This window comes from Strigops habroptila, chromosome 10 (assembly GCF_004027225.2).
Source record: "Strigops habroptila isolate Jane chromosome 10, bStrHab1.2.pri, whole genome shotgun sequence".
NCBI classification, from domain to species: domain Eukaryota; kingdom Metazoa; phylum Chordata; class Aves; order Psittaciformes; family Psittacidae; genus Strigops; species Strigops habroptila.
In genome coordinates this window covers 11,258,526-11,286,396 of record NC_046359.1, presented here as the reverse complement: position 1 = coordinate 11,286,396, position 27,871 = coordinate 11,258,526, and the positions used below count along the sequence as shown (strand labels likewise).

Sequence of the window (27,871 nt, the reverse complement as noted above, 5' to 3'; positions counted from 1 at the left end):
TCTCCTCCGCGGTCACCCGGCCCCTCTGCCGCGCACATAGGGGCCCGCTCCCCGGGGCGCCCGGCTCCAGTGATGCCGGGCCGCGGGGACGCCTAAGAGCGCCATCGCCCCTCCGGCCCCTGGGACTGGGTATCTCAGGGGTGTTAGCCAGGCGCCGGCCGGACCGCAGAACACTGCCGCGCCGCCGCGGGAGGCGGGGCTCGTCCCGTGCGGCCTTGCGGAGGGGCCGGGCCTGCGGGTGCTGGCTGGGTCACAGTGCTGCTCCCAGCCTCCTTCCCGCCCGCAGCCTGCTTCGGGGCTGGGGTTGTGTGAGGGAAGCCCGAACGTCTTCGTGCGCGGTGCTGCGCCGGGCTCTGGAGAGAGGCCTGGGCCGCGGGGGAACTCCTGCGGGCGAGCGGGGGGAAGGTAAACGCGGGCCGGCGGGTCCTGGCAGGGCCAAGCGGCGGGAGCTCAGGTGAGGACTGGGGTCCGGGGCAGGTCGGACTCGAAAGCCTCTCTGTTCCAGCGTCCCCGCGGCTCTCTCGTCCCATTTCCTGCCTCGCGTGTGGCTGCGCCGCGCTGGCAGCGGCCAGGCAGGAGGCGGGGAGCGCTCGGCCCCCCGCGGGGTGTCTGTGTGAGCTTTTCTGCCTGCTGCCTCCTAGTGAGATCACTGACTTGTAAGAGGCAAGGTGGGATTTGCAGGGCTGGTAGGGCTCGAGTCCTATAGGTTTCATTTCTTATACCTTAAATTCCCTGTTAAGCAGGTCGAAAGTCAGCCAAAGAAATCGCAGTATTTCCCAGCGTTGGGAAAACTGTTCGTAGCTTTGTATACGTGTCACTAGCTTTGGCATCCTTCTGTCACTTGCAAGCATCCTGTTTTGGGTTCTCTGCTGCTTTGCATTCTTTCCAGTTTATGAAAACACCTTAGTAATAAAATTGGATGATTGTTTAGTTGGCGCAAGAGCGTTATATTGTCAGTAAGTTAAAACACTGTGCTAGAAGTAGAGCAGCGTGTTTGTGTGTGAGAAAAGCAAGGTGCTGCCTTCGCAAGGCTTCCCCAGGAAGGCAGCGGAAGGGCTAAACACAGCACCGAGCTCCTGCCAAGCTCACCCTCAAACTCCTGCGGCACAAGTTCTGCTTTGAACTGTGCTTTGTGAAAGAAGTAGTGAGAAGAGTCTGCTGAAAAGCTCGCTGCGTCAGGGGGTGTGAGTGTTGCACCTGAAAAATCTTTATAAAGCACTTTTTGTAGTTAATTAGGCGAGCACTCCGGCTTGGGACGCATGGTTAGCTGGGAGTGGGCTGTGGAGGTAAAAGTTGCTGGAGGTCAGAGCGTTGTTATAAATTAAATGAATGTTTCTGGCATTCTGTTTTGTGACCTGGCTGTCAAACTCTTGTTTCGGAGGTAGTGTGTGCTGCCTTGTTTGAGATCATGCCAAAACCTTGGGTGCTTCTTGTGGTTTTAGATGCCAGGCTAGGTGTCCTGATTCTTATCTCGGGACACTTAACTGCGTGTATGCCATGGGAGTTCGCTCGCTAATGCTTAAGTGCTCTCCTGCAGCCCCTTCTGCAGGGAATAAAGTGCAGGTAACTAATTGCTAGTGTCCAAAAGAAGCAGGTGCCATGTCAGCAGTCCCCTCAAGATGGTTTATTAGAATTCAAACGATAGTAAATGCGTTCAAGAAAGATTGCATCACTGTTTATTGCAAGTTCTAGTCCTTGATACCTTGATAAACCTGGGCAGGTAATTTTTATACCAACATTGAACAATGCTGACATAGCTGAGAGTGACCTTGTGCTGCCTTGGTTACTAAAAGTCTCACAAGCATTGTGCGTTCATGTCCAGATAAAGTAAACCAAGAGTCATCCCAAAGCTATTAATTTGGAATTTTACCTCTAGTGAAAATGTGTTGATAGCCTAGTTTCAAATAATGATTTTATGTATGTGTGCATGTTTCATTTTGAAGTGTTCTCTTTGTTATGAAGTCTTTTGGGACATTATGACTTTTTTTATAACCAACTTTCATAATCTGAAATCCCCGTTTCCTCTTAATAGAGTAGAACTGGTATAAAACCTGTTAATCTCTTCTTTCTTGTATTTGTGGAATTAGCAATCCAGTGTAATTTTTAGTAAACAAGCAATTTTTATTAAAATCGGATGTGCTTCGTACATCTTAGTTGTTAATACAGTTTTAATTTGGATTTTAATTTGTATTTTTTCAAATGTGCATAATGTGGATGCTTTTCAGATGAGATTGGCACACTTCACCTCCCACCATCAATGTCACAACGGAAAACAAAGTCAGCTTGAGTAAATCATGATAGTGTCATGATAGCTGCAATATTATCTTCCAGGCAAAAGCCTTAGAATTTGTGTGTTGTTTATCAGTGGAAAAAAATGTGATTTGTTATGTAAAAGTTACAGATCGGGAGCTTTCAGATCTGCTTACTGTCACAGTTGTCCGTATGTTCTGGTTTCAGAGTGCAGGGCAATATGTAATAAATCAATACATTCCACTGTTCTGAGAGCAGCATTTTTTTAAGCCCCACTCTGTGCCTAGTCTGGATTGGATCTCGTGCAAGAGTTCAGCAAGGAAGAGAGATAATTGCCTTTATGCTTTTTCACAGTTTAGTTACTGGGTGGAAAAAAAATACTTCTTTGTGCTTGCCAACTTAAGTCATAACAGTTTGCAAAAGAAATGCCATAATGCTCGCTGGCTTATTTTTCTTCCATAATCTACTTCCTTAAGATGTTTTTTTTCACACCCTTGTACAGTGCAGTCTTTTTTGGTGATGGTATGTGACATTGTCTTTCAAGTGGTACTTTCTGCTCTCCTAAGAAATGTGCTCTTTATAGGTAGGGCAGAGTATTACATAAAGACTTCTTACGTCTCTCAATGTTTTATCTTGGGTAGATAGTTTATCATGCAGAAAAATAGTCTTGCTTGGTTATCAGTTGAAAATGACAGTAGGTGAAATCATAAACAGGTCTATAAGGCTGAAACCCACGTCGTCAATTCCTGCTGTTCAAGTGATGAGACTTGAGATCACTTTAAATGCCAAACTCTTGGGGAAATTGGATACCCAGCAGTTAATTACTTATTTGCTATTTTGTGTACATTTTGTGAATATATCAATTTCTGTAATACAAGGTGTGCATCTTGCTTTAGGTAGCTTTTGAAAAACATTAGTTCTACATTATTGATTACTTTTGTACACAAGTAGCACACTCCAAATTTAATTTTGTTTTTTTTTTTTTTTTTTTTAGGTGCTCATATTGCCTGGTGAGTGCAAATCTCTTAAGCCTTTTTTAACAACCTAAATCAGAAAATTAACAGTTGCCAACTAATATTTATCCAGTAATACCTTCTATTAGGCCAAGCCTTTTATCTTGGTAATATACCCATCATGAATTAGAGAGACATTAACATATGAAATAGACTGCTGTCTTAATGGCTGTAGTTTCTTCATAGTTTACCAAAACCTTGTGATAAACCTAGCTGGTTAACTGCTACAGTTGTTGCCCAAGCAGTGGTTTTGAAATCTTGGCACATTTTGCAAGCTGGGAGGCTGCCTCCCTTGCAGATCAGGTCTGATCTGCAGGGTAGTGTTTTGGGGAAGATCTGCAAGCTGGGTCCAGAGCCCCACAGTAATGGTGGGGGGAATGGACTTTTGTTTTAATGAGCTGTGGATCAGAATTACACTGAATTTCCTAAAGTTAGCTTTAATGGCTGAATCAGCAATGTCTTTATTGGTGTCAGAGTGGGCTTTCCTTGACTGCTACAAAAAAGAATTAATTTTAAAACCTTCATAGAGAAAAGGATATGACTTGTGTAGTGAATGGCCTTAGAAGGGGTAGACAGGTTACACACAGTGTCTTATAGTGCTATATTTTTAGGGTTCTCAAGATGAGAAAGTTGGAAAGTAGGTTCGATAAAGCATTAATAATTATATGTAAATACACACATGTACATCTGTTTAGGACATCTAGGAAGTAGCACTTCAAATGCTGTGAAAAGGCTGGTGGGCACAGGAGGCAGCTGGGGTTTTTTGACCTGTGCCGAGTGAAAGTCATCCTGTTGGTGAAAATGAAGCTGATTTGGTGGGGTTTTTTCCTCCCCTGATTTCTAAAGATCATGAGGCCGTAGGCAGGTTGTGCATGGTTTTGTAGAGACTTTCAGGTTTATAACAAGAACAGAAACTAATCTGGTTTTAGCAGTACCTTTTTTTTTTTTTTTTTCACATCAGTTTAGTAGTTGACTGATATTTAGAGAGAATTTCATCCTTGGACATCATACTTGACTTCCAGCGAGTGTCTAATACCAGCCTTGGTCAAGCCAACATGAATATTAAGTGTTAAGTTCAAAGTTCAAAATGAATCATTTGGGGCATTTGAGCTGACCACAAGTAGTCTTGCATTACATAAAGTATGGTTGCATAGAAGGTTTATGTATCTATTTATTGAAAAGTGGGTCTGTTGGGACTGTGTGGAAGTAAAGAAAAAAAGGAAACCATGATCTTATCGTTGATTCCATTAGATTAGAAAAATTGGCATACAAGCTGGGGAATTGGGCAGAGACTTGAAAGAGACCCTCATTTTACACATGGTTGTAAATCTACTCTAGTGTTGGTACTGCGTGCTGTTTCTGAGATAGTTGTGGGTTTTTGCATTTCAACACTTGTAATTTAGTGCATTGGATAAGTAACATGTTTCTTCTTTTAACTCCTTTTTTCAGCTATTTGATTAACAAAATGAAGCCTGCAAAGCTGCGCTGTTGGGTTCTGGGTTGGTTTTCTATGGCATTATGTGGTTGGTGTACTTCAGATAAATTCACTCAAAGGTAAGTTATGCTTTAAATTAGAATCTCTGACAGTTTTTACTTAAGTGCAGAATAAAGCAGTTTAACTTCTAATGAGTGGAATTTTTATTATTTTATTATTTTATTACGTGCTGTTTTTGATGTGTTATTCCGCCCTTAGGTGACTGGTAAAATGAGGCATCTGCATTAACTGGAGGAGTGGGGGTCATGCCTGAGAAAAGCTTTACATTTATTAATGTGTCAGCGTGAAAAAAGGAAAGAAACTTAAAAGTCATTCATTGCACTTAAGACCTTTGCAGTCCTGCTTTAAATGAATCATTTAGACTTGTGATATAGCAACGCCAAAAATCAGGAACAATTTTGTGACCTATAACAAAAAACCAGAACCATCCCTATGGCATGAATTTTACCAACTGTTACATTATATACTTTTTTTAATCTCTCCTCCCTCCCCTTTCTATTTTCTTGATTGCAATGATTTTACATTCCTTTTCATACAGCATCCCATCTGAGGCTTTTACAGTGCCAGGCAGCCTTTTGGTGGTTGTTGCACTTGGCGAAATCTGAGCTTGAATACCAATGGGCCATGGGGACCCATGCCCCAGATGACACCCTTCTGTGGTAAAAGCCCAAATTTCTATTGCATTCTATTAGGAAATAAACCTTCCTCCTTCCTTTCAATGCTTTGGCACCCTTAACCTTAATTGTGGTTAAGGGTGTGCAGTTCAGTGCTGAACTTCATATAATGGCTACATTGCAGTTGGTTGGTAGCTTAGGCACTGTGCTGAGGTTTCCTGAATCTCCAGCACTTGCGCAGTGGCTTGGCCATCTTGGCAGCGGAAGCACAGTGCTGAACTGCACAGAGCAGGATAACGGGTCAAAAAGAGGGGAGGTATCCCTGAAGCTGGATAGGTATTAAATCCAAGGCCTTCCTTGGATACCAGTTATGAGCTTAAGTGTCTAAAACTTGCTCTATTTAATAACCAAAATTTTCTCACCTATCCTTAGCTAGAAAGTGTTCTAGGAGAACTTGTTTTGGCATGATTCTCATTGCGGAAGCTCAGCTGCTATTTCAAATACAGATGGAAGATGTTTGGGGTTTTGGAGGGTTTTTTTGTGTGTTTGTTGTTTGGTTTTTTTGGGGTTTGTTTTTTGCTTTTTTAAAGCAAGGAAATTTAACTGCTCTACAGTATTGGGGAATTATTCTTCTTCTATTCAGATTTCCACAGCAGCAGTTGGAAGTGTTAATAATTTTCATTGTGGCTATGCCTGATTTGTTCCAGAGCTATTCTGCTAAATTATTTAGAAACCACAGATACATGTGAATGCTTAAGAGAAAATGTGGCTATTGCAAACTAGCAAAACTAGAGGAAAAAAATGAGAAGTGATGAAACGTGGGAACATCCCTACTTCCTCAGGTTGAGAGGAATTAGCTATCTCATTTGTTTATTTATATATAATCTCTGGCAAATGTTAATGAAGGACGTGTATCTAATAACTTCCAGAGAATATAAATTTATTTTTACAGAACTGCACACAGTGCTGTCAGATGGAAAAATAATTTAGAGTTCTGTTTTTGTTAGTTTTCCCACTTGCTGTTCTATTTAATCGCTCAGTGTGGTTGCTTAATAGCTATTTATGTCTGCTGTAGTCTGAAGCAGCAGGTTTTGTATCTACTTCTAATATGTCTGCTTAAAACTGTTGGAAAATGTCTCTGTAGAACTGGCAAAGACATAGGCTTCCAACACTTTTCGAACAAAATTTTTAAGCTTTTTTTTTTTTTTCCTCCCTCTGTATAGGAATAAGATAGTACTGGTGCCTCTGTGAGTTACAGGTCTCTCTATTGTAAAAGGCTTTGAAACACAAGTGCTTTTGTAAAATATGAGGTATTCCTTCTTCAGTTCTTCCTTAGGTAACCTTAAGAGTGTGTCACAGTTTGATTATTTATTGAATAAAATTCATTTATTTTTAATTTAAAAATCACTTAATTTGTATTAAGCATTTTGAAAATGTAGTGTTACAATTAAATGTCCATGAAATGATAAAGTCAGCATTTTTTAGATATGTTTTTTACTTTTTATTCTGGCTTTGTTTGGGCTTTTTGTTTGTTTGGGTTAATTCTAAAAGATTGGAGCTACTTGCAGGGTCAGATTGCATCTCCTGCAGTGTCAGCTACGTTGCTTATGGTCGTTTGTAGTCTTTCAGAAGAGTAGTTACAGTTCTAAGAATGTTGTATACTGTCTTCTCAGCTAATATACCCATCAATAAGAATTAGATGATTCTTAGCATTCTAAACAAAGACTTTTTTTTTTTTTTAATTGTTGTTATAAAAGCTTGCCAGTAAGCACTCTCCTAAATATAAAACAGAATAACATGTTTATTCCATATTTAAGGAATGGAAAGCATATGGAAATAGGATGCCAGGAATAGAATTTTTTTAGCAATGAGGGGGTATCAGCAGGTTTCCAAGTGTGTTGTTTCTGTGTGATTTGTTAGTTTTGTCCTGCTTTGGAGTCTTCAAATATTGCAATAGAAGTTATAGGCAACAACCAGCTCTAAAATCAATGTGTTATACTAGTGAGCATTGTGCTGCTGGTGTTGCTTTTCTTAAAATGCTTGAGGAAAAATAGATTGTCTGTCTTTCTCTAGCGACAACCACCCTCATACCTGGAAGAAGCTGTATCTTGTTCATCATTGGCCAGTGACTGTATGTAAGGTGAGATTTCTGTGTTTTGTTCTCTTTTATCCTGACAAAGGTAGCCTTGGACAATCAATGTTTGAAAACACAGTGGACAAAGCTTATCAAGCATTTAATCTTGATTATGCCCTTGTATCTTTATAAAGGCTTTACTGATCTTGGTGCACGTTTTGCTACTTCCCCTGCATTCCAGAGTAGCAATAAACAAGACAGGATTGTGGAGTGATGGAGATACAATAGTCAATGTAGGACATACTGTACACTAAGCCTTAATTGTAACATATTTTGTAATGTTTTGTTAATTGTAAACTTAATCCTAGATTTTCACCAGACTCTGTAGGAAGACTTGCCTGCCTTGTCTGACTGAAGACCATACTTGAACTGTCTGCTGCACAACAAGTTTTAACTTTATAATGTTGGCTTCAGCATTTTAATGATAAGTCACCAAATACAGACTCAGTCAGAAAAAAGAGGTATAAAGCAGTTATGCAGCGGTGTCTGAGCATTTCTGTGTTTCCGGGTATGGGAACCAAAAATGAACTTAACCTTCCAATGTATGTCTATCAGAAGCACAGCTAAAAGGTATACTACATATGGCCCTTTTGCTATTAAATACCTACTGCCATCTGTTAAGTGGAACATTTTTCCTCTGGTGGAAATATGCGAAGGCCTCTCTTCACACAGCTAAGTTAAAAATATGCTGTACTTAAAAGTTCAAGATGTGATCAGGTCTACTGACACACGGATGAAGAACCCTGTGGATAATAGAGAAGCTTCAGTTTCAGGCCAAAATCTCTGGAGCCCAAAAGGTCCCAATTCTGGGAGACTTAGGTTTATTTATTACGATATTGGAGTCTTAATTTTTTGTACTTCAGGTACTTTTTTATTTCTCTAATTCCTGTTTCTGGCAATATGTATAAAAGCAGTAGCAACAAAACTCACATGCTGCCTAAGTTCCTGAGGAAAGCTAGATGTATTTAACATTAGTTAAATGTAGAGGGAAGTATCAGTAACAAACGTCATATGTGCATGACTAACTGATGCCAAGGAGTGGCCACTGTTCTGTTATTTGTTTGTTTGCCTGTTTTTGAGGGGGAGTAAGGGCAGATTTGCTACAGTTTGTGTGATTTCTGCTGAGTAAATATCACTTACTGACTTCAAGCAGGGATGTTGGTGTTCGGGAGTTTGTAGTGCCTGGCATGAGTGGGCATTCAGAGTCTGTAGCAGTGCAAACCCTTGCTTACATGAATAGTAATAATAAAAAAAACCCAAAACAACAAAGGAAAAAAAAAAAAACCCCAAACCGACCAAACAAAAAACCCCTACCAAGCATTTTTCCCACTGTATATTTATGCTGGCTGGTACTCTGAATTCCAGGGTAGTGCCATTGGTAAATCAACAACTAACCTTTATAACCTTCCAGTGAAATTGTAATGAATAATTTAAGACATGAAGCATCAGAAAATGTAGGCTCTTTTATGCTTTGCTAATTCCTTATGATCTTCTATAGTAAGAGGTAGACAGAAGCATTTCGAAGAAGTGAAGAAAAGGTTAAAATCATATTAAGTGACTTTTTGCCCAGTTTCCCATCACTGAGTCATATGGAGAAATAGAATCTCAACTGTACTCCCATAACAGCTTTCTTTTTGCCAACATTAGTGTAAGGGAGGTTCCTAAATTCAGCTGTGGGCTTTTTCTTAAGTACACAGATTATTCTTCATGTTCAGTGTATTTGTATATGATTCCTATGTTATTTCAGAGAGGGAATATTTTTTTATGTCATTCTTCAATTTAAAACTGTTGACATGATGTTAAAAGGAAGAATAGCTGGATGAAGGAAACTACAGAACTCGTATCATTTATGTGAAAGACCTTGAGACACTACTTTGTGCAAGTACTAATTAGACTACTTCACTACATACTGTGTTCTTGATAGGTATGTGGATGACCTACCTTTAATTCCTAGCTGTTTCGCATATCTATCTCAACAAGTTTTTCAGGCTTCTGAAGAGCTGAAAGGCCTTTCTTAAGTGGCACAACTGAAATTTGAGAATACACATCTGCCAGGTCTTCCTATGCTTTAAACTGAGTACACCTGCTGCTTTTTAATACTGTGACCAGCACAATTAAACTGAAAAGTGTTTTGTAATCGTATCTTCTAAACTAACCTATTAAAATAAAATAGTGAGTATCATGGAAGCCACAATAACCTCAGGATTTAATTACAGACTAGTGCAGTGAAAGGGTGAAGGAGAGAGAGAGATTCTTCCTCATCGTGTGATTAGAAATTCCAGTATCATATAATTGACCTAAAGTGACTATGTCTTCAACAGAGATATCCAAACCAAATTTTCAAGCTGACCTAAGTGGTTATGAATTTAATGTTCCCGTAATAAATTGTGCCTGTGGTGCAATTTATTGAACTTCATGTGACTAATTCATGTCACACTTCAACTTTCTGGTCACAAATTAATGTTAGTGCTGCTAGGTGAAAATACGAGCAACTCAGGGGCAAGAAGAGGGACTTTTCCACTCCCTTTTTATGGAGCTGTGAAAATATTTAATTCAGGAATTTAAGAAGGGAAATATTGCAGCTTTTGCATCTTGGAGATTGCAAAAAGAGAAAAATCTTCTGTGGGCATTTCCTTGTGAAATGGGGAAAATCCAGTGCAAGTTTGTAGGCTATTCATTTCCTCCTGGGTTGAGAATGGGAAGGATGATCAAGAAATGGGTACTAAATGCTGCTGTCATCTGCCTTTTACTGCATGTATGTGCTGATCAAATGAAAGGATCAAAGAAAAGGCAACAGAATAGGTTGGTGAACAGAACAGCCTGAATTCAAGTTTGAATGTAGTGTTAAGTAGCAAATAAAACTTTTTTTTTTTTGAAGAACATGAGATAAAAAATTTTTCTAAGTTCAGTCTTTGTCAATAATTTTACAGCAAAGGAAGAACAGAAACACCTTTTTCTTGTTATTTTTTAAATAGAAGTAGTCATATCTAGCATTAGGTCATAAAGTTCCTTAAGTAAAGGGATACCTTTATTTCTTAATTTGTGTATTAAGCCAGGTGTGTCAAAATGAGTCCAGCTTTTCACATATGCTATTTTGGAACAAAGTAAAGTTTTTTTTGTAAATGTCTATGTAACTTGTAAGAGAACTCTTAATCTATATCTCACATGTCTCTGTGAACAAGATCTGGTTTAGATTTTTTTCTGGGTCTTTATCATCTATAAGGATAAACACATGAAAGGTTTTAGCTTACCAGCTCATGCTGGGGAGGTGTTCAACAAGAAGTAAATTTGTTTTATTTCCCTCCTCCCAAGTTTTTTCGCCAACCTTATAGATTTGGTTCATTCATTGATTAGTTTTACCCCAGGGGGTGGGGGAAGGAGGAAGGGGAATAATTACACACTGTCTGGGGAGAGAAATTGAGGAGGTGAACTCTCTCCGCAGTTTCAAAAGCAAGAATTTTTCATAGCAGTTGTGATGTTTCATTCCAAAATAACACTTAAAATTGATCTTAATTAAAGAGATGGCCCTCTTAAACAGGGTGGTGGAAAAGGAGAGCAGGATTAAATATTTCACTTCCCAGAAGCTGATTTTTTATTTAAACTTCGGGTATCCGAATGTGATCCAGTAGCACTACCCTCTCCTATGTACCAGCTGCTGTACCAAGGGATTTGTAACTTGGGCAGCCCTACAGGTAACAATTCTATAATAGTTTGATGGTGTTTCACTTCATTTTGGTGGTGAAAGCATCCTCCACAATTCTGGCAGCCACTATTTGTCCTGTGTCTTGCTGTTACAAATATGCTAATCTCTCTTCAGCGCTCCCTTTCAGCTCGGTGGGTGCAGTAGAGGCTCACTGGCACTTTTCTTGGTGTTACATGTCATGTATGGTTAATTTGTGTTTGCTTGATTATCAGATTGCTTTAAACCAGGAGAAAGCAATGTTCCTTTTTCAAATTAATCTAGATATAGAAGGCTTTCTGCTGTCCAGTGTCTACTTGAAAATACACATTTGTAACTATTTGAAGTTGGTGGTTGCCTGAGGTTGAATTAATCCTTCAGCGATCGGTATATGATAAACGGGAAGGCTGACAAGAAGTGTTTTTGCAGAAGCAGCAGGGGTACCCAGCTTCTCAAACTGGCATTTGTTGATTTCATGGTATTGATTTAAAATGAACAATAGAAAAATGCTGTGGCTAGAATTAAAAAGGAGGATGAATGAAGCTGGAAAAGCATGCGAACTGTGAACTAATGCACTGTACATTACATTGATCTCACAGTTCTGCCAGCACACAGTGTAACACTAAGAGCCAGATGAAATGTGTAGAAGAAACTGCTAATAAGGTTAGTGCTGTGATAGGGGAGAACTGTTTCCAAATTTAAAATACTTCGGGCTTTCCTTTAGCATGTCTGAGACCTGCGGTTAAAGGTTGGATAAGGAGCACAATTGCACTGTTCTTGTTATCACCTTGCTTGAGCAAGCTGGTTAGCTGTTGGTTGGTTGGGGTTTTTTTTCAGGGGATGATGCCTTAGCTTCTGGTATTAATTGGCTGTATTTTGGGCTAGATAGCTGAGCTCTTTCAGCTCCACAAAGCTTGTGCCGTGACAGGAGCAATATTGTTGAAGCACTTGCAGTGTGTGTTTGTTGAAAAATACTCCTTTCAGGAAAAAAAAAAGCTGTTGCTGCGTTTAATTGCTTCTGTTACTGATGACAAGAAAGGAGAGGAAGGAAATGGGCGCAGAACAAGAAAGTCTTGCAGAGCTCACAGTTTAGCTGCCGCTGGCTTGTGGCATGTGGAAGGCAATTAGTGAGATTACAGGCTTCTCTGCTCTTCTCTACACTCTACTCTTGCTCTGGCATCACATAAAAGGTATTGTGGCATAATTAAGGCAGGATGTAGAGCCAAAAAGAAAAGCTATAGGGAATTAAATCTGAGAAGGTCGTTACTTAATCATGAATAGTGTTTACAAAAAAAAAAAAAAAATAAAAAATGAAAGGACCTTTAAGGTCATCGAGTCCAACCATTACAATAATTAGGGAAAATAATTGTGATGTGTGAATATGAATTTGTTTTGTTTTGTTCAGGAGTATGTACTCTGCTCTAAACAATAATTAATGTGTAGACTGTTTCTCCTGCATTATCAAAAGTTTTGGCTGGGGCCTTTTTATTTTTGTAGGGATGTGTATAATCTTTCCTCTTCTCTCCATTTCATTGTCCCTCAAGTCAAAATATTTACAAATTATATTCTAACTATTTTATTTGGAAGAAGCAACCTATTTTATCTCTTCTTTGTATTTTTCCTTTTAATATAACAAACTACTGGATGCTAAAGGTGGTTGTGTGCTTGTCTAATATTATAGTTTATTTTGATGTTTTTTATTTTAATGGTTCTGCACTCCTTGAAAAAATCCGATTATGAGAAAAACACAGAGAGCTACCACCTGGAATATGATACATGCAGATGTAGCTCCATACATTTAGCATTTATCAGGCTACTTTCTATTACTTCAGAACCTGTCCTTTGTCTTCATTTTACACTGTGTGTTCAGGATGCCCCCTGGCATTCACTTGATCTGCTTAAAAACTTTAATGCCAGCTGGTCTCTGCTAAGTGGCACAGTCCATGACAGCGTCAAGTAACTGGTTCACCAGTTCCTGACTTGGGCAAGCAACAATTCTCATGTTTCACTAGAGCCTTGGACCACCAGTGGAAGAGGTTTTATATTTTCCTCTAAGCTATTGGTCACAAGCAACAAATACTACGTGTTTTTGTTTTCCACAGATGAGTGCTAATGATTGTGAACACCCTCCAGAGTACTGGACAATCCATGGGCTGTGGTATGATCATAAAAGTGTTTTCATTTCATCCTGGAAAGGGAAAATCAAGTTTTGTACCTGGATGTTGAGTGCTTTTTTACATTTTTATTTATTTATTTTTGAGGGCTTAATCTATCTGCTTTTATGATTCCTTGAAACAAAAGCCTGCATTTTGTTAGAAATCAAAACGTTATGGTTTGATACAGAACTGAAATACACTTTTGTATCTCATGACTTGCTGAGCTCCAGAAATCCTCTTGCCACATGAACATTTTATTTGTACATCTCCTTGCAAGATCAGTAGTATTCTCAAACAGAAAGGGAAGTTTCCCTTCCCCCCTGCTTCCATGAGTACACAGAATTCGTTAATGTCTTGTGACTGCTTGTGGCTTTAAGTATCTTAACTCAGCACAAACATTGCAAAAGTATAGGCAAAACTAATTTGCTTCAAAGGAATCAGCTCACTGGGATTGGTGCCAGTGACAGCAATTCAAAGGTTTTCCTAAGAAATACAGTTAAAAATTCAGTACAGGAGTTTAAGCTATGCATCCTGGAAAGGTGAGCAACATTATGTCTAGGTTTCCAGTGAGTGTGTTGGTGATACTTGCAGAATCATCATTTGGTGCAGTGCTTGGAGGAGGTCATTGTCATTAGCGACATCATGTGCAAGACCCTTCCGTATAATTTACTCCCCCTATATGACTTCAACACAGAGTGAGAGGGACTCAAGCGCCTAATGAAAAGCTTCTGCATGGGAAATGTTTTGGCCATAATTAATGGCTTGAATTTTTACTTCTAAACCACTGTAGATGCTGATGGGATACTTGCATTTCTAAATAAAATCTTTATCTATAAACCTGCATATTTAAAATTTAGGCTAATGATATAGAATAGAATGCTGCTAGTTACTATTAGTGAGTTGGGAGACATCTTTTCTCACTTTTATTTTGCTTCCCTAGGCCTGACAAAACTGAAGAGTGTAACAGGACGTGGCATTTCAATGTCAACGAGATTAAGGTATTTATTTAAAACAAAAACAGTCACACCAAGCAGAGTTGAGCGCAATTACTTTTGCACATCCTGTATGCAAAATCTGTAGCTTACAGTGTATAATTTTTAATGTTTGCTGAGAGGTATGTTCTTTTAGGGACTCATTAAGGACAAATTTATTAGGTACTTCTGCTACTGCTTGAAGTTACAGTGCTTGTGATCATTAGCAGCTGTTCCTACTTTATTTTGTAGATACACAGTTTGACTCATTCCGCTACATCCTCCTTAAAAAAATCTAGAGAACATAGAAGGTGGATGTGCAGTGGCAAAAAGTACCTGTGAAAAAGTGGTTACAGTCAGTCAGTGTTCTCTCTTCCATTTTCTACTGCAAAGCCAGAACACATTAAATAAAAGAGTACAGATGACAGTTTTCTGTGTGTTTTCTACCAGTGCATTCTTTTTTAATTAAGAAAAATAATCCATGTTTCATTGAAATGTTTTGTAAATGGGGATAGGAGGCTTATGCTGACAAATGTGTAAAGCTGTATGGCTGAACAACTGCTGCAGGGGTAGTTGAAGGAAAATCTTACATTGGGGCAGTGTGTTAGTACATTCAGATATTTAGATAGTTGTACCTACTTGTTACCTCCAAGCAACAGCATTTTCAGAATATTGTGGGAAAAGACCTTTCCTTTTTTTGCAAGTAAATGTTTCAGTTTTGGATGTTAAAAAATGAGACGTCAGTTCTAAAAAAATGTGTCAGTGTATGTAGATTGTGTAAGAAATAGCTTTTCAGCTCTGTAGGTGCCTTTATTAATTGCGATGGTTTTAGGATCTTTTATCAGACATGAGACACTCTTGGCCTGATGTGCTTCATTCGTCTCTGAATCGCACCCAGTTCTGGTGAGTACAAAAAAAACCCAAACGCACTACTTAAAAAGTATTTTGGATATTATTTTATTAAAAAAAAAAAAAAATCCATCTGAGTTAGTAATTCTTCAGGTGAGATGTTGTGCATGAGAAGCAGTGTCCAGGAGGCCATTTAAAGCAGTGTGTCTTGTCAGTCCCTTTACAAAATAAATGTGTTTTCTTGTTGGAGCACCTGCAAAATGCAGCTGTTGAAAAGAAGGCTATGGCAGGGGTTTTAGAGAAATGAAACTTGGTGAAAAAGAAAGAATGTACTTCCTCCCCTTGCCTGCAGGGAGGAAAAGCAGCTGCTGTTGACACATTAAATCTGAATAGTGGTAGCTCCTGGGATGTCACAGCTAGCTGCAAAAGCAGCTTCCAGGCCTCTGAGCTAGCTTCACTGTATTGCTGGCGTTGAGAGACCTTTTCTTTTTGCCTTTCTCACAGAGAAGGAAATAGAAAAATAGGACTCTGGATCATCCTAGCTACTTCTTTATAGAATTCTCCCTTTTTATTTACGTTCCTAGTAGCCTAAAATCATATATAGGAATTTATTTAGAGATAACTTTCTTAGCTCATGGGAAGGGAGAAGGAAATTTTTATCTCTTCTGACAACAGAACTGTTTTCCTTCCCCATGTTTGCACAGGCTCTAGTTTGAGTGCATTATTTTAAACTAAAATCAATGACCGTTCAAGTTAATTTGCCGAACCATGGGCTACATCAGCCAATGTATGGGTATGCAATTCTTTCTTCCAGTTCTACAGTGAAAGCTGTAACATCACCTAAGCAGCAGAGCACATAGCTAGAGGCAGTAGCATTTAAAGCCATCTCAACTGCAGGTGCCCATAAGTTTTCCTTTGAATTGGATGACTGTTTCTTCTCTGCCTCACTAGGGAAGAGCTTTGAAGGGAATGTGCATCTCTTTTAGTCTTGGCCTTGCTCTACAGAAGACACTAGAAGACACTTGTCCTCAGTCTTAAACTGGTTTCACGAGTGTCTTATGACAACCTAAACTTGCAACTGTCAAAAGTGACGGTCTCACTTTTTCCTCTCTCCACTCCTCTGTTCTTGCCCTGTGCTCAGGAGAGCAGGACTACTTCTTTCTGTGATAGCACAAGTTTATGCAACCTCAATCTGTTCCTGGAATTAGAATAAGAAAAACATGTTGAAAATCTAGCACCTCCCATGCCTTGACCTGTTTTCAGAAAAATAGGTGCATACCAGTCTTTATTTTGCTAACACAAATACTTTGGTAGGCAGCAGGTGTGAACAGGTACAATTAAAACCTTTTCCCTTTCAGTTCAAGATTAGCAAATAGCACTTATTTTGATACCTGGGAATAGAATTAGAAATATCACAGAAGCAATTCAGAAGTCAAGTTATAACACTGTAACTAATATTTTGATTGATAGAGAAGTTCACTCCCTTTCAGTAAGGTGACAAGTGCACTGTAATTGGCAGCTGTAACTGCAGATTTTGTAAATGCAAGCTTTTAAGCCACCTGAAAGCCAGTAAAATCCCACTATATGCCTTCCTTCAGTTAAAATACTTTATTTACTTCAAAATTAACAGGAAAAAAACCCCAAATCAAACTCTATAGTGTAAAAATCCCAGTACAGCAGAAATAAGAATCTGAAAGTGAAACTGACCATTCACAATTTTCATTGTTGTATACTAAAGGCATCTTAAGTGAGTAAAAAGCATGAGCAGTGACAAACAAAATAGCTATTGAATATCTTAGCATATCACATAAGGGTTTTCCCAAGACTGCTTAATTGTGTAGTGTGTTTCTTCCTGGCTTTACCTGTAAGTGTAGCCCTGGCTTAAAAGGGGAGGTAAGGAATCTTCCTGGTGATTTTACAATGGCTGTAGGTACTTCTGTAAAAGTAGATGCATATCTCTGTTCACCTTGTTAACTTACAGGCTGTGACAATTGCCATCCAAGAGTTTGAACTGGACACAATAGAATGCCTTAATACAGGGCAAAGGATTAGGTGTGCTTTGTATCTCAAATTTATTGACTAAAACAATCTCTTTTATAGTAAGTAATTTTTTTTTTTTTTTTTTTTAACCAAATAAAAATTTCTTTACCAAGAGAATTCCCTTCAGGATCAGTTTGTATATATGATACAGAAGAAGGAATCAGTGTTTAGCCTATAGGACAGCTGGGTGTCCCTAATCTTCTACATTTTGTGGGCAGCACTTGCAGTTGTGCTTTACAAGACTTCTTTGTTCCTACCCTAGTAATAAGCCAGCCGTCAAGCTGGGTGGTTTCTGTAATCCTTGGACCCACCTTATATGCTCCTGACTTTGTCACATCCACATGAATGTGTTTGGGTGAACTCTGTCCTTGTACAAACAGGAAGCAAAATCTGAGGTTTAGCTTCCTTTTCACACGGCTGAGTTGTACCGATTTTGTAATGTTGCATTTCTGCAACCCTCTGACACTTCATTTGTAGATTTGAGGTATGTAAGTGTAACATTTATTCTTAGCAGCACCGTAGAGAGAATGGTGGAGAAGGACAGTTTATATAGTGGAAGTCAGTCTAGTGCTGTAAGCCCCACTCCTGTATGCCTGCCAAAGTACTGGTATCCTACAAGGAAGGAAAAAACGTTCAGCAAAGTTCTCGACAGCTAGCATGTGTACTCTGTGCTACAGCCTAGGTCATGGATACAAGAGGTACAGAAGGATGGGTGGCCTTCATGAATGCAGGCAGCTTGTTCTGTATCTACATGCCACCCAGCTGTGAGCTGAGACTCAAGTAGAATTACCTTGTCTCATTGTGGTCTAGGTGAAGTATGATGTGTTGTGGTGAATAACATTGAGACATTAATTCTTTTGATTTCTAAACAAGTTATGTTATGTTATTCCCTGGTACCTACAGCTCTTTCATTTCCTAACTGCTTCAGTTTGCATTTAAATGGAAGAGGTGAAGGTGAAATTGCATATGCCTGCAATGAATGGTCTGGATTAGCTGTATCTGCATCATTATATTTTTTTCACGTGGCTGTGCTGCAAGATTTAAGTAATACTGTCAAGAGCGTCATCTGAAAGTTTCAGTAATTGGTTTGTAGTGAATATAAAGTAGTTCATCCTGGAAGCTCACAGGACTGATGAAAAAAACTTCGGCCTGGTGTATTCTTGGCTTGCTGCAGCTGATGATACATGGGCACTGCCTGTGGGTAGCTCTGTGTATTTTCACCTGGCATCCCGACAGGGCCACTGCCTGGGACCTGTGGTCAGTGCGAACTGGACAAAACCACTCCAATAACAGTTCCAGATTAGCAATAATGTGCTTCTTGAGCACCATGAGATCTTTGGCTCTGTATCTCTGCCTTTTTTCTGGAATCAGCAGGACACTTACGTACTCGTGAAAGCCTTCAAAAGACAGGCACAACACTTTGCCTCATTATTGGTCCTGTTTGAGTTTGCCATAGAATAGCAAAAATTGCTTTCTTTTTCACTCTGTTCCTTGGTATTAGAAGACTTGGTAGTAGAACAGAAGCAAGACTTGAGAGCAGGCCTATCAAAATACTGCCACAGGCCAAAGTAGAAGTTGAGGCAACAGTCTCGTCTTAGCAGCTTGTGCAGTTTCACTATTCCACCGAGGATAAGGTGGAATAATGAAACTGCAGTTTCAGTTCTGAAAAATTTTTAGTGCTTTGCAAGTATGTTTAGTATCAAAGACTCCACAAAAATTTACACAATGCTTAGAAATGTTTTCTAGGCAAATTCTTACTGTTCTGACCTCCAAACATCTCTTTGTAATACGTCAGGAGACCTTTGTATCATAAGAGCATGATATACTTCATAAATTCCTTCACTTAATTATTTAAAAAGCAAACTGATTCAAGGGAGACAGCTAAAAAAACTAAACATCCAGACTGGGCTAACTTAGAATCATAGAATAGTTAGGGTTGGGAAGGACCTTAAGATCATCTAGTTCCAACCCCCCTGCCATGAGCAGGGACACCTCGCACTAAACCATGCCACCCGAGACTCCGTCCAACCTGACCTTGAACACTGCTAGGGATGGAGCATTCGCAACTTCCTTGGGCAATCCGTTCTAGTGCCTCACCACCCTCACAGTAAAGAACTTCTTCCTTATATTTAACCTAAACTTCCCCTTTTTAGGTTAAACCTGTTACCCCTTGTCCTATCACTAAAGTCCCTAATGAAGAGTCCCTCTCCAGCATCCAGCCTTTCAGATACTTGATTTAAGTATATTGGGTAGCTTGCACAGCAAATGTACCTGCAAATAATATTTTCTAAAACTTAAATTTTGCTTTTCTCCTATAGGAAACATGAGTGGGAGAAACATGGCACCTGTGCAGCCACGCTTCAGGTCCTTAATTCTCAGAAGAAATACTTTGGTAAAGCCTTAGAACTCTACCATCATGTCGATCTTAACAGGTACATAAGTGAAGTCCATGGTCTGCATTTTATTTCAAACAGTTTCTAAAAGTTTCAAGTCTAGCCTAAAAAAAGTCTAAATATCTGATGGTAGAAGGGAAATGAGTATTAGCATAAATTATTTTTAGTACTGGAGTTCAGAGGAAGGGTTGTGTACTCTGAGAAGTATTTCTCTGATCACTTCAGAGTCTGGTAAGCCAGCAGCATTCTTCGCAGCATCATTTTTGACAATGTGAGCCAGTAAGTTTTGAGAAGCTGTATGGGCTATATGTTGCTACCTAAAGCTATGGTACCAGTAAACTTCTAAATCAGGTGACAGGAACACCCAAACTTCTGAGTCATACTGAAGCCCAAACGTTTGTTTTTAGAAAAGACAGTGCTCTGCTCAGAGGAAGGGACAAGCTGCAGGCAAAATCATTAGAACAGCTGGGGTAAAAGGCTGAGAGTTAACAGCAAGGCAGGGTGTCCTGAAGGGTGGTGTTCAGCCACTGCAGGCAGCCCTATGCTATCCTTTCAAATAACTGCAATGTGACACTCTTGCTTTTTCCTAGCGGCTGATTCCTCCTCATGGTTCCAAAGCACTGGCCATTCCAGATAGCAAATCTTAATGGGAATGTGGTGGCTTGTCCAAGCACTGTATATACACATATTGGCTGCAGGTGAATGCCAGGAGGCCGGAGTCCTTTCCTGATCAGTGCTTGGTATGGGTAGGAGGATGTTTGACACGGATTTGTTGAGCATGAATTCTCTCTCTCAGTAAGATGAGACTATCTGAGAGAGGAAATAAGTAAGTTCTTTTGTAGCTAGAAACATACCTTTTTTTTTTTTTTTAATCCTAAAATGCTGTTTATGTTCTGACACTGACAGAACAATCTCCTAACAAAGTCTCATTCACTTTGCATATGCGCAAAGGAAAAAGGGAAAAAAGTCTCCCCCCACCGTTTTTATAGGCATCTTGTAAAACTTAATCAGACTTTTCTAGACACAGTGCTTAAGAGCATGTCATATATAGTGTTAATAATGTCTGATAAGTCAATTGTCTAAGTAGCTGTGATGGTGTGACTAAAACATTTTACAGATGACACAGTCACTTATTATGTGGCTCTATCAGCATGTGTAACACCAAAAAAGAATAGAGATTGAAACATGTTGAAATTAATTGCTCAGAGCATATTCTCCATTGTAAAAATGAGCATAATTAATTTAATCTTTACTGGAAAGAATAAAGATTGGTAATGTTCTCATTACTTCATTTATACTTCAATGAAAAAAAATAATGCTAGTGATTAAAAGATTGTTTCCAAAAAGCAAATTGTTAAAAAGAGAACATCTTGCAGGCTTCTGTAAGAATAACAGAACATCATCTATTTTATTTGCCTCCTTATATCAAGGGTAAAATGACTATGCCACACAGCTAGGCCTTTACTCAACTGGGTTAAACCTTCCCTGTGCAGAACCTGACCCTGGAAGGGTTGAGCATTATCAGTGGTTATGGACTAAATCCTGCAAGATGCTGAACATTCCTACTCCTTACAGAAGAAGCTGGGACTTAGAGACTTGGCACCTATTGTGTCCTGAGTCTTGTCAACCTGGGAGTACAGACTTCCCTCAGGAAGATTTAGATTTTAGATTCAGTAATTTAAAGGAAGGGATATACAGGCCTGAGGTTCATGAGAGTTACCTTGTTTCTCTGATGTGACCAACCTTTTCCTCTTCAGAAAACATATTCATTAGGAAACATTTCTGCCCTGGTGTTGGTCCAGATCCATGCACCATGTCCCTCTCCCAGTGTGCTATACACCTCCCACTCTAGCAAGCCCGTCCTATGTTAGAACATGAGGGTGCCTAGAGCAGCCTTACAGGTCTGCCTCTGTCCCTCTCTGATGACCAGTGCACCTGGGTATTGCTCAAGGCAGGGGAAACAAAGCAGTTAAACTGCATGTCCTACTTGGCACTCAACGGAGCATTCTGAAGGTCCAGCAAATAACAGTAATACTGCCTTTCCTGTAGCTGTGTCTGAAGACTCAACTTTCCCATTTCCTCAGATTAAGGTGGAGGAGAGGGTTCTTCCTGACCCTGCTAAGTTGGATGGGAGTGGCCTTTCAGAAAAGGAGAACCTTTCCTTGGCCTGGCAGAGCTTCCCTTGCTCCTCATTGCTGTAATTCCTGCCAAATTCTCACTAAGATTATCTGTTTACCTAGTGATTATGAAGTTACATTTCCATACAGGAGCCATGGAAAAAATGTTTTATCTTTGTTTCAGTTGTCTCCTGAAAGCTGGAATAAAGCCAAGCAGTTCATATTACGAGGTAAGAAGCAATCTTTTATAAAACAGTCACATGCATATACTTTTTTTCAGCAGGAGTTGAGCAATTTCAACTAATAAGTAATTAATAGAAAATAAGTAATCTTTTAAAAATTGTATAGTTCTTTAATGTTGTGCTTTATCTAAGTTTTTGTGAACTAAACAAGTGTAGGAGCTGTTAGAAGATGCGCTAGTGACTTACTAATTTATATAAGCTTTTTAATTTTTCAGATGACTGCCATAAAGGAAGCTCTTACAAGATTTTATGGTGTAACGCCAAAGATCCAATGTCTTCCTCCAGAAGAGGTAAAAACCCCAAACACACACACTCCCCAACGCCACGCCCCCAAACTGAAAAACAAACAAAAAAGCAACCAAACAAAACCCAACAACTTATTTTTTCAAAGAGCACTTTTTATCAAAAAACAAAGGCAAAAAGAGTGAAAAATCTTCAGCATGGTGAAACTTAGGTGTGGATGTTACTTGTATATACAGCTCTTTGCAGATACCTATTGCTTGATTCTTGGAGTTGAGTTTGTGAAACCACATTGCTTACATACTGGCACCACTGATATCATCTTATGTTACTGTTGCCACAGCTTTTTCCTAATGCAGAAATATTTTTAGTGCAAGAAGTGTCCATTCTTTACCTAGGAACTTTGCTGTTAGTATACTTACCCAGAAACTGGGAGCACTGGGTTTTAAAGATCTCTTTGTCTTAAAAGATTTGAACCAGCATCCCTTCCATGAATGCTGTAACCATCACGCGAGAAGTATTGCTGTAGTTGAGTACTTTGCACTCCTCCTACTATAGCTTAATTGCCATATAGTAAATTACTAGAACCAGTAAGAGTGAGCTGAATGGAACTGGTCACTGTTGGCCTTGACAAGGGTACTGTCTGTCAACAGCAGTCTTCCCTTCACTGGGCCACACTCAGGTTCTGCATGAAGTTGTTACTCAGTGGTCAAAATCGTTCAGAAATAAAGCAGCTCAGAGTCTTGTCTCAGAGGCTGTTGTCAAAAGCCTGTACCTAAAGACGTACAAAAAAGGCAGGATGACTATAGTCTTTCTGTTTGAGCCAACAGTGTCTAAAACTTCTACTTTTCCTTGCCAACAATTATACTGTGAATCATGACGCAGTAGGGAATGTGGTAGGCAGAGAGAGTGTGCTGTAGTGTAAAATGCAGGTCACCATATCTGACCTAAAAATGATTTTGAAGGAACAAAATAGTGTTCTGAACAATTACGTGGGTAGGCTGCATAACTGTTTCTTTCCTTTTCCAGCTAGGTTACTCTGCTTTTATTGAAAAAGAAAATAAAAAACCAAACCCACAAGATAGTTTTCCCTCGTACAATTGCTTCCTTATTATCTCAGCTTGATAAAAGTGGTTTACAACAAAACACTTGGCAGAGTTATTGCCCATACGCAGACAACAATTTTATGAAAACTTGCCAAGATAAAGTTGCTGTTGGAGTTTAATAGCTCGTGTGTTGTCAGCTCATTTGCTTTAGTAGTGCTCTGAGGTTTTTATACTCGGATGTTTGTTCACATGGAAAAGGATTCTATGTTACATTTTTAAAATGTATTTTTAAGTTACTTTAAGCCACAAAGGAATATGACTTGAATGTGGGTTGCACACTCAGCCACCTCTTGATGTTGAAGAAATACAGAGCTAAAACAAATCCCAGTTTCTAGCTCTGCTGTAGTTCTGCCATTGCTTTTAGTACAACTGGGATACTGCTTAAGTTATGTGAAAGTAATTTACAGCTTGAGTCTCCTGTGCTTAATAGCTGAAGCTAATGGTAAATAGAAAGGAAAATGTGCACTCCAGTTACTGAAAGATAGCCCTTTTCAGAGTTCCAGCCTTGTCAATGCCTGAAGTGTGTTGTGGAGGTGCTTTGATGTTTAAAAAGCATTACACACTTGCTGTGTTCTTAAGTTTTTTAAAACAAAAAAATCAAATCACTACCACACCCCAAACCCAACAAGAGGAAAAGAAACAAAACCAAACATAAAATCCCCAACAACAAAAAAAAGCCAAAACCAAGCAAAAAAAAAAGCCACAACCAAAAGAAACTGCAAAACCAAACCAAAGCAGCAACAACAACAACGAAAAAATACCCACCATAGTAATTTTTGTCTTGTACACATATTTTTGTCCTGCTTAGTGGTTTCAAAACCATTTTTTTTTCCACATGCACTTCGTCACACCTGAGTATTTTGGGGGATTTTCATATAAACTTCTTCCATGCCTGCTTGCCTTATTCCTGGTTGATATTTTCCTTCCTAGAGTGTCCTGTAGTCCAAAAATGACATTTCTGATACTTTTGAGAGCTTGCTTCTGTATTCTTTACAGTAACAGCTGTTAAAGAACCAAGTTTATTTTCTCCTTTTTGGAGAATTTTCTTTGCCTTAATTCTCATCCTACAAAAGAGTTGATGAAAGGTGGCTTTCAGGCTACACATACCCTTCAATATTCAGAGTTTAGCCAGAGTTCGTCATTAAGGTGGACAGCTTCTGTGTATAGTGCAGATTTGGTAAATGCTAAGATGATCTATGTCACAGCATTTCGTAATGAGACTTACTAGTTAGGCAGATTCCCCAAATTGTTACTGAATTATGTTGTTGGAATTTGCTTCCTTGTCTGCTTGCTCCTTAAAGACAAATATGTATGATAAGCTGTTGAAAGTTGATGCCTCTGGTACCTGTCTCTTTCCCATTTTTCAAGTAGCAAATATACAAATAAGCACTACTGTATTCTATAGATAAGGCAGTATATCTGAAGAATTGATTTATTTCTTCTCTCCATCAAGCTGATCTCATCCTTCCTGTTTCTAGGGTGAAAAAGCACAAACAATTGGTCAGATTGAATTCTGCTTCACCAAAGAACTGCAGCTGAGAAACTGCACAGCACAGAAGGGTGAATCCGACCCAATGCCGGCTGACTATAAGCTTGGAACTGAGGAATTGTCTGTCTGCAGTGATACTCTCCCAACATATTATCCTTCACAAGTTCAAGATCACAAATGAAGCCATAAGAGTTTGAAAAACTTTTTGAACAGTAACAAACCCCAAATCCTTAAAACATTATGCCTTGGGAAGCAGTCTTGACTTAGCAATATTACAAAGCCCTGTCCATATCACAGGCATACTGTGAAGATTACTGCTGGAAAACACACTTCCTTTGCCATGAGAGGAGAGTGGTCCACATTATAATGTCAGTTACACAGGCTGAAGTATTGCATTTTGGCTCTGATATTGATGGGACCAGAATCTGATTTACAGCTTTGCTTGGACTTTTTGGCTTGCTTATGGCTTGAATCAATGTTCAAAAGAGAACTGTGACTTGTTAGTTTCACTTGCAGTTAAGTCTGCCACTTCAGCCACTTTTGGTTTTTGCCAGTGAGTCAGGGAATGAAGTCATTCTTTGTTTTGAAAGGATGTTTGTCTCTCTCAGATGAGATAAAAAATTTTTGAGAAGAAAATACTGTAAACAGAAAGAGCTGAGAGACCTGTCTGGGGGTCCTTTTCCGGACAGAAATTGTGCAAATTGTGTAAATTTGCTTTCCAGAAGTGCTGATCAGAGGCTGCATCCCCTGAGACACATTAAACCTTTACTCACTCAGAGTTCACAGTGGACCAAAGATGATAATTTTTGCATAACTTCTTAGTGAATGAAATAATATTCACCAGGTTTTGGCACTTCTGTTGGAAGGACCCCAGGAATACTGTATTTGTAACCTTACCTATTCTTTGTTTGATTTTGCTACATGATTTTGCTATAGTAGCTCCATACAGTCTTGAAGAACAACCAATCTTAGAACTTACTTGTAGTATAGGACAATGTTAGGCCCTACAAATACATTGTTATTAATTTTCCGTTGTATTTGAACATTTAACATTACCACACAAATATGAGTGCCTGCGCTTTTATTTACAAATGAGATTGTCACATTATCTCTTTGTTCCAAGAAACAGCTTTTTATAAATGAAACAGTAAATGCCACAAGATTTCAGTAGAAAGTACAAATTTCTCTTAACTCTTTCAAATAATACTTAAATGGTGCATAGGTTTGGGGTGGACTGCATAGAATGCAAACAACTTAGAATGAACATTAGTTTACATTTCATGTCATAAGTTGTTGGGTTTTTTTAAAGAAGTGAGACTCATCTTTTCCTCAAAATTGTGCTATTTTTTAATGTTTTGGATTTTTTGTTTGTTTGTTTTTGTCATTTTGTGAAGTCCTTTGTTCTTTTTCCTTTCAAAGCTCTCAGAGCGCGGTGCCAAATCCTTGCTTGTTAAGCTAATCAGCAGTGACGGAAGTGGAAACAGGACAGAGTTTGGTAACCACCATCAGACAATCTCATGAACATCTTCCTCAGGGCTTTTAATTCATCAGTTTGGTTATGAACACAGTCCTTAAATAGAACAGTAGGCTTCTCAAAATCTCACTATAAATATTGCCACCTTGGATCAGCAGGTGCAGTAGAAAAACAATCCCATTAAATCCACAGCAGTGTGCTGTACTGCCAGATGAGTGAGTGTTGAATTTTCTAGTTTTCTGCAGTTGTTTTAATTCCTTGGTCCTGTTCACAGTTAGAAGAAAGCTCAAATGTGGAAGCCTCGGTAGTAACATTATTAGTTACTGGAAGCAGTGGTAGCATTAGTTCTTGCACAAACATATGCTTAATGAAAGCTCAAATCAATAGCCTGATTTTTTTCTTTCATTTCAGTATAAATTGTATTTTCTTTTATAATGCCAAACAGTGTTTAGGGAGCTAAACGGTATGAGTTCTCTACAGTTCAAGAGAATGCATTAATTTAAGCAAAGCCAACAGCTGCAAATATGTACCTTACAATGAAGTGACACAGACACTAACAGCCTTCACAGTGTGAGGCTCAAAACTGACCCTTGCCAAATTGTCAGTAGTGGGTTCAGACAAGAGTCAGAAAAGTTCAGCCTCTGCCGCAAAGTAGACAGATAACTTTATTTTCAAATGCAAGAAATGTGAGGGAGCTGATAAGTTTTAAAACACTGAGGAGAAACTAGCATAATCTGAAATGAGAAAGAAAGGGAGAGAGCGAAGCCAGCAGCATGCTAAACAGTGTGCAACTGAGTAAAAGATGACTGATGAGTGTTAAGACTGGCTAAAAATAATCTCTCAAGATTCTGAAGTCCTGCTTAAAGGGACGTACCTGAGGTACTGTATTTGCCTTAATAAAGCCATTCCCACATTTTTTTTGCTATGCCAATGTTATTACACATTAAATATTTTAATTTGCCATGGTTTATTTATTAGTAGTAGCAATAAAACACTATATGTGACTACCATTGCTTGGATTTTGACAATCCCAAGTGCCTAACTTCAAGGAAGATACAAATGTAATTTAAAATCTACTGACTGATTTTTATGCAGAGAAAAAGGCACTATAAGGTTTTAAGTGATATATTTAAGAGATGTGGATGTGGGAGATGCAGGAGAGCAGATGACAGACCAAGGGTCATGTCCAGTCCTTTATGTTCTTTTTAGCAATGGCTTACAGCCAGTTACTTGCCTTGGAAATTGCTTTCCATCAGAATTTATATAATTTCAAGACTTGGATTAACACAATTTAAATACAAGAGGTAAACAAAAGTATATTGGGAGCCTTAAAAATCGCTTCAGTTCTGAAAAGTGTCACTCACTTCCTTAAGCAAAATAAAAATCTATCAGCCTTGAAGATTCAGCATAGCCTGGGGAACATAAGGGCTATATTCTTTTCTGCGTCGTTAAATAAATGAACTAAATCCCAGCAGGGGCAGTGTTTGTGCTGTGCATTAAAACACTAGTCAATTCCACAAAGGGACCTAGCTTGTTTATACTCTTTGTCCATGTGTGCATTATCATGCAAAATGCATAAGCATCCCTTGGGCTTACACTAGAGCATGGG

The 27,871-nt window shown here is 39.0% G+C and overlaps 1 protein-coding gene across 4 annotated transcripts; it reads left to right on the top strand.

The window, feature by feature from the left end:
- Positions 1-263: 263 nt before the first annotated feature.
- On the top strand, positions 264-27,733 carry RNASET2 (ribonuclease T2). 4 transcript variants are annotated; one of them, XM_030499341.1, is made up of 11 exons: positions 332-380; positions 420-454; positions 4,713-4,817; positions 7,446-7,512; positions 13,288-13,343; positions 14,282-14,339; positions 15,145-15,215; positions 19,520-19,633; positions 21,896-21,941; positions 22,169-22,243; positions 24,778-27,733. In XM_030499341.1, the coding sequence occupies exons 3-11, from the start codon at positions 4,729-4,731 to the stop codon at positions 24,967-24,969; spliced, it is 768 nt and encodes a 255-aa protein (XP_030355201.1). In that variant the 5' UTR covers positions 332-380; positions 420-454; positions 4,713-4,728; the 3' UTR covers positions 24,970-27,733. The 4 variants fall into 4 exon arrangements, with proteins under 4 accessions (XP_030355200.1, XP_030355198.1, XP_030355201.1 ...); XM_030499340.1 differs by lacking the exon at positions 420-454 and having other exon boundaries at positions 264-405; XM_030499338.1 differs by lacking the exons at positions 332-380; positions 420-454 and adding an exon at positions 286-313.
- Positions 27,734-27,871: the final 138 nt, after the last annotated feature.

Excerpts from the sequence above, each read along its gene's own strand:
- RNASET2 (XM_030499340.1), top strand. The coding sequence starts at position 4,729 with ATGAAGCCTGCAAAGCTGCGCTGTTGGGTTCTGGGTTGGTTTTCTATG. Across the intron at positions 14,340-15,144 it reads TCAATGTCAACGAGATTAAG|GATCTTTTATCAGACATGAG; the intron begins GTATTTATTTAA and ends CGATGGTTTTAG. Across the intron at positions 19,634-21,895 it reads CATCATGTCGATCTTAACAG|TTGTCTCCTGAAAGCTGGAA; the intron begins GTACATAAGTGA and ends TCTTTGTTTCAG.